Below are 12,056 nucleotides of genomic sequence, written 5' to 3'. Positions count from 1 at the left end.
CTGCTGGCCCAGAAAGTTTACTGTATCGCACCACAGAGCAGTGAATAAATTGTGATTAAAACCACTTAAAAATAAGAAATATTAAACCATTAGGAAGTGCAGGTTCTTCCAAGGAAAAAAAAAACCCAACCCTTAAGACCAGCAGCTAGGTTTTTCTTGTGTTCTGCACAACAGCCAAGTTTATTAAGTGGTTGTGTACAGTGAGATGCAGTATTCAGACCCCAGCCAAGAAAAACCGCACTATGCATCTCCATGAGAACCAGTACTGAAGATGACACTGGTACTTCGACCTGGTGAAGCAATAGAAAATTCTTCTCAAACAGCCACTACTGGAAGAAACAGTATCATGTTAAAAAAAAAAATTTTATATATATATATATATATATATATATAAAAATGTTTTCTCAGATATGGCTGGCACTTCCTGGTAGAGTAGCTACAAATTTTAACAGCACTGTTTCGCTTTGGAAATAGTTCCTCATTACTTGGGGGCCGCAGCAGCACATTCAGTGCCCCAGGGCTGTGATTTTGGAGGCGGGGCACGCTGCCTCACCAGCCGGCAGCCAGGGAAGCTACCTCGCCACGGGGAAAGCTGTCACTGGCAGGCACCGAAACTGCCCGTGCAACCTGGCCACCCACGGCACTCACAAGGTGGTAACTGCTTCAAGGGAAAAGCGTGACTCACACAGGTCCCATCTGCATTGTTTACCCTCCTGTGATGCAATTGCTATTTATGTTCTTATTACAGTTCCTGGTCAAAAGATTGCAAATCCTGCAACAAAGTCACAGTCAGTACTAGAACTTCACAGGCCCAGAAGGTATTCTTTGATTCTGATTTGACTGGGTGTGGGACTGGTGGGATGGAATGGACGGAGTATGGACATTTTAAAGCTACCCTACAAGACCCTGGAAAAACTCCACCCAAAGTAACAAATCTGATGGCCCATGGTTGAAAATTCAAGACAGAAAACACAGAGTTGCTACAAAAGTCAGGGAAACAGGGACTCAGAAGAAGATGGCAACCCTCCTAGCCTCATTATGAATAATGAAAAGCACTTGGCTTGTTTACGTTAATAAAATTAAGATGAAGAAGAGACACAATTGCCTGCTATAAATGCAGTAGAAAATGTCTAAACATAGAATAAGAGGATAAAAAATGGCCTCAAAAAGTTTAGGTTAAAAGGTTTTTGACCATCAAAGGAAGGTAATACTTCAATCAGTTTGTCTGTAAGACTAGTCAAAGCAAAAAACCCCAAAAAACCAAAAAAACAAACCCTAAAATGTTTAAGAAACTTTAAATGAATACATGGGATTATATATTGTGGTTCCCTATAAGGGTAAGGGAACGGGTTCAAGATTTCTTCCAGTCCTCTACTCTGTAACAAGTCCTGTTTCCTAGGGAATAAAAACCAAGGACTGTTTTTGAAAGAAACAAATTCCTATTCCAAAAACAAGCAGAAGTACCATTTTGGGAGAAAAACTGTTGAAGATGCCTCATTTTTCTTTTACATTTAATATTTTTTTGTAAGGAGGCTTAAGATGGAATAAATTCAAATTTAATTAATCAAATTGAGATCATTAATTGAAATTAATTAAACTGAGGCTTTTTGCAGTGTTTCATACGTTCATGAGAAGATTATATGCAGCATGAGGTGGACTGTGAAACTGCTGGAAAATGTTGAATACTCCTTGTTTGCACCAACAATTTTAGAAGCTACTCTGACTGTGAGAAAGAATTACGGACTTCAGTGTGAAAAGATGATCCTTTCTTGGAATTACTAGACATGGCAAATACTCCTCCTCTCTGGTTAAGTCTTCACTTGCATCAGAAATCAGACTCATCTCCATTACCAAGGAGACATGCTGATTATTTACTAATGATCCTGTGTCTAGCCAGGATATTTGCTTCTGGAGAGGACCAGAAACAAGGAAATGTAAGAAATCTCCAAAACACACATACCCACCTCCATAGCAAGAAAAGAAGATAGACGGATATTAGCTCTTTGGGGGGCACATCGTATTTTGTAAAATTACTTCAAAGGTGCTATTTACAGGCCACTTTCATGGCAGCCACAAGTGGTCTGACAAGACAGCTTGTCAGAAACATCCCTCACATCACCCCAAAAAGCCTAACTGGTTAATCCCTAATGCCCAGGTAATCCGTAGGAGTTGATCACCAACTCACTTCCCATGTTTCCAACTGTGTTTTCATTCACCTACAGTTAAGTAATTAAATTTAAATACCTGGTAACAGCATCTCCTACCTCCACCCTGCTTAGAAATAATCTCCTCTTCCTTTCTTTTGAGACACTGAGCATTTACTAGTTTCTAAACTAGTAAACAGACTTCTGGAGCAACTGCCTAGTACTTCCGCACATATAAATACATTCTTCCCATTCTTAGACATCGATATATAACTGAAACTACTATAAAATGGCAAGGGCTTTAAGTGAAGCTCTGCTGAACAGTCTAATGTGGACAGGGAATTTGAAAAAAGAAAAAAAAAAAATACACAAACCACAGAAAGACTAAGTTAAGCCTTAGCAGAAAATCCCATTTAAAGTAGAGAATAAAGATGAGCCCAAATGTCAGGCCAAACAGGCCAATTCTGAAACCATTTTGGAGAGATTGGGTCACTGTCCATTTTTCATCCCATTCCTAGGGGCAAAGACAGGTTTCCCAGCAGGTTCAGTTTCTTTGCATGACCACAAGGAAAAAATTTAGCATCTTTCTATATTTTTTACACATGGCCATCATATTTTATAACAATGTAAAAAAGAGACAGCCCAGAGGAATTTATAGTCCAGGATTGGTAAAAGCATCTTTTTATCTGCCTTGAAACTCAATTAGGAAGGCACAGGTTGCTCTATAAATTAACCAGGAAGGTCATGATCTGTCTCCTGGGAAGTACCAATTCAAAACTCATTTCCAGTTGTGCATGTTTCACATGCAGAATTAGGACCCTTGTCAAGCACAATGAGCCATCTCTTCAAGAAATTCCTACCAAAATAAATTACTGAAATCAAGAAGCTGGATGTAATCATTCTCCCCTTTCTCCTGCTTCCCATTCTCTTTTATGGCCTTGTGCAGAGAACTTGCATCAAGATGCCAAGGATATGAAGCTCTGAACTGCATCTTTAAGCACGCTATATATAAAGAAACATTTGTTGTTTACTGACAATTTTGAATGCTTAACTATGTTGCTGCATAAACCACTTCTATTACAAGAATTGCATGAATTATATGACACACTTTTCCCAAAACTGACATTTCTGCAGCACTACAATCTTAGCAGAAGTTGACACTCTGGGGGAAGACAACCACTTCAGTTCTCCACAAGGTGGCATGGTTCCCTTCACTGAAAGACCACATTAACTCAGTGCCATTGAGGAAATGTAACTTTTTAATTTAATTTTTTTTCGAATATACTAGTCAATGTAATGAATAGGTTTAAAATTTCTCAAATATCTCTTATAGGGTTCATTTTAACGAATTCTTCCAATAGAGAGTTTAACGAGTTTAAAAAAAAAGCTTCCTTCTCTCGTGCTGAAATGAAAAAAAAGCATTTGTGCTTGCTGCCATGCAAAAGCAAGCTTCAATCAAATATAGTTAATGTGCCACATCATGTGGCAGAGAAGAGCCTAAAGGGCTAAAAAAATCTGATTTGCCAAGTCTCACGTCATCAATTTCAAAACCTATCAGACTTCCTTCAGTCTCTCAATATTTTGGGTAAAATGGGCTAGCAAGAAATCCACCTACCACAACCCCTTCCCATTCATGTGAGAATTAAAGATCCCAGAGTATTTTCCACAGGTGAAGATTTTCCCCTGATGTTTCCAGACCACTGCAGGTACGGCCATGCAGCAGCTGCTCGTCCTGTCCTTGGGGCAGAGGCAGATGCATTGAACAGCTCTGCCCACAGCCTCTCCCTCTGCAAAGCAACATCAGCACTGCTGAGCTTCACCTACAGGACCACGCACATGGCAACTACTGCCCCTGCACAACATCCCTGTCAGGCAGTGATATATGGCAGGGAAGGTGCTTTGATTCAACTGATTTAAACAACAACAACAACAACAACAACAACAACAACAACAACAAAAACCCAAACATATATAGTTTCTCCTCTATTTCTTGCCTGGCTCCCCTCAGTCACCTCTGTGAATGTTTCAGCGCCCAATTTTGGTTACCCATTTAAGTGTCATCAGCATGGTTTTGCCTAAACAGGAGAAACAAAAGCAGCTGTGATAGACAAAAGAGGACAAACTTTTGGCATTGACCCGTTTCACAGACACTGGATGGGTATCAGTTCCATACATTTTGAAGTTTAAAGAGCAAGCCAGAGAGGGAAGGGAGATGACGACACGAGTCATTCACCCACACAAATACTGCCACAATTCTCCATGCAGGAAGGGCTCCTAATTCTACCCAGACCAAATCGCCTGGTAAGAGAGTCAGATGTATCAAAATACTGCTTCCCTATAATGCTTTCCAAACCAAAACGCTTATCTTGAAAGGAACAACTTTCTGTTTCTGAGGACTGGTACCTAATGCTCATCACTCCTCCAACTATTTACTGTGCTCAGAATTTAGTGGTTGTCATTGTAATGAGCGCAGCTGAAACACTTGCTTTTTAACTGCCAGCCTGCCAAGCAAAACACATTTATTCACATCTGATTTAAACATCACAAGCTAAATAATCAAGATGACAAAGAAGTACCCTGATCAGTCTGTTTTCTCTCCTAAAATATATCATTAATGCTATTATAATTATTAACTCTGTTATATACTGTCTTCCTGTAAGTAAGTAGCTTCTGATCCTGTCAGTCACTGCAGGTGTATGGCAGAGACAAAACACTTGTTTAAATTACTCGGATTTTCAATTATAGAGATTCACATACATCCTTAAAAATGAATGCAAGCACAAGGAAAAATCATCAACAAGAAAAATCTGGAGATTCGTACACAAGCATTCAAAACCTTCTGCTGCTTCTTTCTCCTCAAAAACCTTAGATTACAACAGTAAAGGTTCTGATTTAATTATGGTGCTTCTTCACATAATGCTCTCATTTTTCTCTATAAATTTTGTCCCCAAACTAGGTTCTAAACTTCTTCTAGAGGTTCTAAAATTCTAGAACTTCTTTGTTCTAAAATAAAACATTCTTAGTGTTACTAGCTGCTAGTTGAGGCAGCCACATAGACAAGGAAGAATACTTAAAAAGGGGACAAACTCAAGAATAAAGAGCAAATTCTGTCACCAAATGCCCCAGGAAGCTATTCAGCCACAGAATCACAGAATCACAGAATCACTAGGTTGGAAAGGACCTTTAAGATCATCAAGTCCAACCATTAATCCAGAACCACCATGTCCCCTAAACCATGTCCTGAAGCACCACATCCACACATTTTTTGAACACCTCCAGAGATGGCGACTCCACCACCTCCCTGGGCAGCCTGTTCCAATGCCTGACCACCCTCTCAGTGAAGAAATTTTTCCTAATATCCAATCTAAACCTCCCCTGGCACAACTTGAGGCCATTTCCTCTTGTCCTATCACTAGTTACTTGGGAGAAGAGACCAACACCCTCATCGCCACAACCCCCTTTCAGGTAGTTGTAGAGAGCGATAAGGTCTCCCCTCAGCCTCCTCTTCTCCAGACTAAACAACCCCAGTTCCCTCAGCCGCTCCTCATAAGACATGTGCTCCAGACCCCTCACCAGCTTCGTTGCCCTTCTCTGGACACGCTCCAGCACCTCAACATCCTTCTTGTAGTGAGGGGCCCAAAACTGAACACAGTATTCGAGGCGCGGCCTCACCAGTGCCAAGTACAGGGGCACAATCACTTCCCTACTCCTGCTGGCCACACTATTCCTGATACAAGCCAGGACGCTGTTGGCCTTCTTGGCCACCTGGGCACACTGCCGGCTCATATTCAGCCGGGTGTCAACCAGCACCCCCAGGTCCCTTTCCGCTGGGCTGCTCTCCAGCCACTCGTCCCCAAGCCTGTAGCATTGCATGGGGTTGTTGTGGCCAAAGTTCAGGACCCTGCACTTGGCCTTATTAAACCTCATACAGTTGGCCTCTGCCCATCGATCCAGCCTGTCCAGATCCCTCTGCAGAGCCCTCCTACCCTCCAGCAGATCAACACTCCCACCCAGCTTGGTGTCATCTGCAAACTTACTGAGGGAGCACTCAATTCCCTCATCCAGATCATCTATAAAGATATTGAACAAGACTGGTCCCAGAACCGAGCCCTGGGGAACACCACTCGTGACCGGCCGCCAGCCGGATTTAACGCCATTCACCACAGCTCTCTGGGCTCGGCCATCCAGCCAGTTCCTCACCCAGCGAAGAGTAAACCCGTCTAAGCCACGAGCCGCCAGTTTCTCCAGGAGAATGCTGTGGGAGACGCTGTCAAAGGCTTTACTAAAGTCCAGGTAGACAACGTCCACAGCCTTTCCCTCATCCACTAGGCGGGTCACCTGGTCATAGAAGGAGATCAGGTTGGTCAAGCAGGACCTGCCTTTCATGAACCCATGCTGGCTGGGCCTGATCCTTTGGCTGTTCTGCAGATGCCCTGTGAGCACTCTCAAAACCAACCGCTCCATAATCTTCCCTGGAACAGAGGTCAGGCTGACAGGCCTGTAGGTCCCAGGATCCTCCTTCCGGCCTTTCTTGTAGACGGGCGTCACATTGGCAAGCCTCCAGTCTTCTGGGACCTCCCCTGTTAACCACGACTGCTGATAAATGATGGAGAGTGGCTTGGCAAGCTCCTTCGCCAGCTCTCTCAGTACTCTTGGGTGGATCCCATCAGGCCCCATAGACTTGTGGGTGTCCAGGTGGCTTAGCATTGTCCTTGACTGCTTCCTCCTGGATTATGAGGAGTACATTGTGCTCTCCATCCCCATCTTCCAGCTCAGGGGGCTGAATATCCTGTGGATACCTGGTCTGGCTATTAAAGACTGAGGCGAAGAAGGCATTAAGTACCTCAGCCTTGTCCTCGTCCTTGGAGACAATGTTCCCCGCCATATCCAGTAGGGGATGGAGATTCTCCTTGCCTCTCTTTTTGTTGTTAAGATATTTGTAAAAACATTTTTTATTATCCTTTACGACTGTGGCCAGACTGAGCTCTAGCTGGGCTTTTGCCTTTCTCATTTTGTCCCTGCTTGACCTAACGAGATCTTTGTACTCTTCATGAGTTGCCTTCCCCTTCTTCCAGAGATGATAAACTCTCCTCTTTTCCCTGAGTCCCAGCAAAATCTCCCTGTTCAGCCAGGCCGGTCACCTTCCCCGCCAGCTCTTCTTACGGCACATGGGGACCGCCTGCTCCTGCGCCTTTAAGATTTCCTTCTTGAAGACTGTCCAGCCTTCCTGGACCCCTTTGTCCTTCAGGACTGTCTCCCAAGGGACTCTCTCAACCAGTGACCTGAACAGGCCAAAGTCTGCCCTCCGGAAGTCCATGATAGCAGTTTTGCTGACCCCTCTCCTTACTTCCCTCACAATCGAGAATTCTATCATGTCATGGTCGCTAAGCCCAAGACGGCCTCCGACCACCACATCTCTCACCAGTCCTTCTCTGTTTGTAAACAGCAGGTCCAGCAAGGCACCTCCCCTGGTGGGCTCACTCACCAGCTGCATCAGGAAGTTATCCTCCACACACTCCAGGAACCTCCTAGACTGTTTCCTCTCTGCCGTGTTATACTTCCAGCAGATGTCCGGTAGGTTGAAGTCCCCCACAAGAACAAGGGCCAGCGAATGCGAGACCTCCGCCAGTCGCTTATAGAATGTCTCATCCGTCTCTTCATCCTGGTTGGGTGGCCTGTAACAGACTCCCAGCAGGATGTCTGCCTCATTGGCCTTCCCCCTCATCCTTACCCACAAGCCATGACAAACAAGAGAGTCCTCTCTCACACAGGACAGAAAACCCACTTAGTTGTGCAAGGGGTCACTTATTACAATTGTACAGCAGAATCTTGAGCTGTAACATTCTATTTTTTGGCTCAGGTGATTTTAAAATGTCACACTTTCCTGACCAAAGTGAATGAAACTTTAGATCTGCAAATTCCTTTGATGGAATTAGTCTTGCATGGTCAACCTACACTGTGCCAAGGCGGGGAGTATAGTTAATTTGAAAACCAAGGAGACATTCTGCACCTTGTGAGTTGTGTTTACACCTGCCAGTTGTGTTTACAATTGCAATTTTTAAATTGTTAACCCATTGTGGATCTTCTTACAGACCTTGGCTTCTGGATCACTGTTGATGCTACAAGAATCATCATCATCAGATTGTGGACCATTTCTGTTACAGGAAAAAGAAAAAAGAAAAAAACAAGACAAAAATCAATCTTAAAATCATATAAAAATTACAGCACAACACAAATGGAGCTGGTCATTCCACTGAGACTTCTGAAGTCACTGTACCTGAGCTTCAAAGAGGCATAGCGTAATGTTGCTCCTTCAAACTCTTTCAGACTTGGATCTGGGTTCACAGTGGCTGCATGCAGATCCTAGAGACAAAGGCAGTGCTATTAGTATAGCATTAAGTGCTGTTAATATAGTATTAAGTACACCACCATGTTATGCCTTATTTCAAAGAGAAATTAAATCCTCCCTGCAAAGAAGCGACAGTATTTCTGGCTGAAGTTGAAAAGAGGCATGCATATATTCTCAAGCTGCGTTTCATTCCGTGCAGGCATCTTATTCGTTACATCATGGCTGTTGCCCTGCTAGTTTAGACTGAATCCATTCCAAGTGGAAAGATAGAAAAGGCAGCATGTTTGTGAGCTAGACATCCCTAGCAGTACCCCCATTCACTTTGGCCTAGGTTATGAATGACATTCATGAAAAAATAAAAGGGGGGGGGAAAAAAACAGCCACTGCCATGCAAAAAACAAAAAGGGTAATAGTATTAAAGGTTCTAAAATCTGACAATATACTTGCCTTCCAAATGTCACTATTAATCTTTCCCCCATTCAGTACAGCAAAATCACTCCATGGCTGTTTCTAGACACATAATTATTCACACAGGAAGAAGCACATTGATAAAAAAAAAAGAAAAAGAAAAAAAACACAAGACACTGTTGTTAGCATTGATATTTACAGGATGGGTTAGGGAACAGATCACCTCAAACTTCAACTAATTATTCACTATACCATGGCATTTGGAGGAAAGAGGAGAGAAGACATGCCTCTAACAGTTACTTACCAAAACAAATGATTGAAACAAGGAAAGTTAATATAAATTAGGAACAGACAATGAAATAACTCTTTAACTATGATCTTAAAAGCAAGCAAAATAAATCTGAAGATGAATGTTGGCCACAGCTGCTACAGCTTTTGACAAACAGCAATTAAGGGGAAACTAGGATTTCCATTTGATTGGCACTTTTCTTAAAAGGCCCTAACACTACTGGAACTAGAAATACTGAAATACAACGATATATACAAAGATAAGATACATAGAAGGTAAAAATCAAATATTTCTAGAGGGAAAGCACAAGAAAAGGACAGTGAAGGGAAGGAGGATTAGTAAGGAGTGCAGAGAGATTTCATGCTGAAAAAGTAGTTTTGTAATGTCTTTTTTAAAGACATTACAGCTTTTTACATTTACAGGCATTTAAATGTCATTTACAGACATTTAAAGCAGGTTTGTTTGGTTTTTTTTAAAAACCAGAATAAAACCAAAAAACCCCAAACAAATCACTCACCCTCTCATTTTCCACTCAGGTTTCTTAAAATTTTCAGAGGTATTCACTGGTACAATCAAGCAAGTATCAGTGCATTTAGCACTACAGCAACCTGAGGTTCATCTTTCTCTGTAAAGCCTGGGAGGAGCAGCTGATGTTGGATTTGCCCCTCTCCTCTTCCTCATGAGGACAGAAATGCCACAGTCCTGAACAAGAGCCAGGTGAGACAGACCTGGTTTCTGAGAAACCCAGAGCGACCTCTTTGTAGCTTCACCAAATCAAGTATTCCTGTAGTTAGTGTCCCCTTTTAAGATGAGCTCTCCCAGGTTGCCCAGCTCAGCCCCAAGATGAAGTGGTATCTATTAATAAGGCCCAATGCACTAATTTGCAGGGTGGACCTCTCACCTTAGAAGCGTTCTCACTATATCCTCACTAGAGGAATTATTTGCGAGAAACAACTCCCAGGAGTAACTCTTCCCTAACATGCCTTTGAATTAATGGAGTTGTTAGCTTTTCCTAAGCCTCTCCTCTTTAATTATTAGCTGCTAGTGGTTATGTTACCTACAGAAGAACTTCTAGAGATGATCCTGGCCTGGGATGAGTCAGACTGTAAAACGACACAACTGCCATCACCAAATTCTGCCATGATCTCAAAGAAGCTCTTACTGAAAATTAAACCCTATGGCTTTTTCTCTGCACAGGAAATGGGAAAAAGGCAGCAACATCTCTCAAGTTTGGAAGAGGATGTTACAAAAGATGAGGATTCACAACGCAAGTCATTTGGCAACACACAGGAGAAAAGAGCCATCTAAAACTAAGTCAAATTTACTTAGCTGTGCAAAACCAAAATACCGTTTTCATGCTTTTGGGGGGGGGGAAGAGAAGGAACGTTCCAGGTTATTCATATTTAGCACTTAGTAGCATTTTTGTTAAATCTGCAGGATTTTTGCATAATGCTTAAACCATAATTGCTTTGGATTGAAATGTACTTACTATCTTGTGTAAGAAAAATTGCCTTGCAGCCTGTGCAAAAGACATTTTTGCATTTTTTCCTTTTTAAAAGCCTTTTTGCCATTTGTATGCACTACAGCATCATTCTTCCCTACCCATTTTTTTCTGATTCTCTGTTCAACAATAGTAAGTAACTGCTTTTCTTTATGCTAAATATCCAGAGTACGCTACAACATAAAAATAGCTGACTTGATCTCTTGTTGACTGTCCTCAGCTGTGAGCCACATTCTACCAAATGAAGCAAAGCTTCTGTATATCACATTATTTCAGAGACAGGGACACAAAATAATTAAGAAAAAAAAAAAAGAGGAAACAAGACAAAGGGTAAAAAGGCATTACTCTGGGGAAAAAAAAAGGGTGTTTCTAAATGTTTATTTGACAAACTCAAAAGCTGAAAGAGCCCAGCTAAACTTATCTCAAGACTAGCACATGATACTTCACAGAGAAATGTGATAAAGATTAAAGTATTTTTTATGGACTCATGGAAGCCTACTAGGACATATATGAAACACTACCCATGGCTGTCTTCAATCCTAGATTATACTCTTTCGCCTAAAACATATATATGCCCCAACCTTTTCAGGAGAAAGCGATACAACTTCCAGCATTTGGGAATGAATTTGGGATTATCTTGGAGCACAGGCTTCCAAACAGCAATGAGGGAACCAGCAGTACACAGCTCACACGTGGTCCAGCTTAGAGCTGGAAGCTGTCCACCACAACTGCTGCTGCCAATGGTAGCACCTGGATGAAGGCTTTTGGGAGCACCTGTTCTAGATTGAATTCCACATCTTTTGTCAAGTGTCAGATTGACCATGTCACAGATGTCCAGGCTAATCCGTCCTGGGGAGGAAAAGGGGGAACACTTGGGGTAGGCTGCAGTGCAGTGAACAGGGGCTGAAACCAGTATCACCTGCAAGTGACCTGGAGATGATTAGGTGCTGGCAAGTATTGATTGTGGAGAGATGAAAAACCAAAGATTCATGATAGCCAACACTGTTAAATCTAGATTAAAAATGATTTCATCACCTACCCCTATCTCTTAACCCCACACCGTGGCTTATTTCCCTCTTACTGCTCTGTACCGAGGGTTCTGCTCAGAACCAGCTAAACCCCAAAGGATTCTTCCTCCAGTTCCCTCTCAATAAAGCTCGACATCTGTGGTTTCAGGAAATGCAAGACTTTTCCTAACAGTTCCCACTGTAACTCCAGCTATGCCCTTTCAGTGCACAAAATCCCGAGCCCAATTCACACTCTCATTTTGAACTCCATTACTGTAAGTCTGCTGGTACTGGATTGCAATGCTATCTTAATAACCACCAAGTAAAAAAAAAATCAGTATTGTTTCAATAATGGAAT

General features: G+C 42.3%; 1 protein-coding gene across 3 annotated transcripts in view; it reads right to left on the bottom strand.

Annotated features, from left to right (window-relative positions):
* The window catches only part of APBB2 (amyloid beta precursor protein binding family B member 2), a gene marked incomplete at both ends in the record, with an annotated part of 124,465 nt that overhangs the window by 56,024 nt on the left and 56,385 nt on the right, over window positions 1-12,056 (bottom strand). For all 3 annotated transcript variants that reach the window (XM_081998871.1, XM_081998872.1, XM_081998873.1), the window contains 3 exons: window positions 8,239-8,299; window positions 8,422-8,507; window positions 8,941-9,003. In XM_081998871.1, the coding sequence (XP_081854997.1) occupies window positions 8,239-8,299; window positions 8,422-8,507; window positions 8,941-9,003 (210 nt within the window). The remainder of the gene's footprint in view (window positions 1-8,238; window positions 8,300-8,421; window positions 8,508-8,940; window positions 9,004-12,056) is intronic.

This window comes from Phaethon aethereus (assembly GCF_964289735.1).
Source record: "Phaethon aethereus genome assembly, chromosome: 4".
Lineage (NCBI taxonomy): Eukaryota > Metazoa > Chordata > Aves > Phaethontiformes > Phaethontidae > Phaethon > Phaethon aethereus.
The sequence above is the reverse complement of the archived record's forward strand: the minus strand, read 5'-3'. Positions and strand labels throughout refer to the sequence as shown.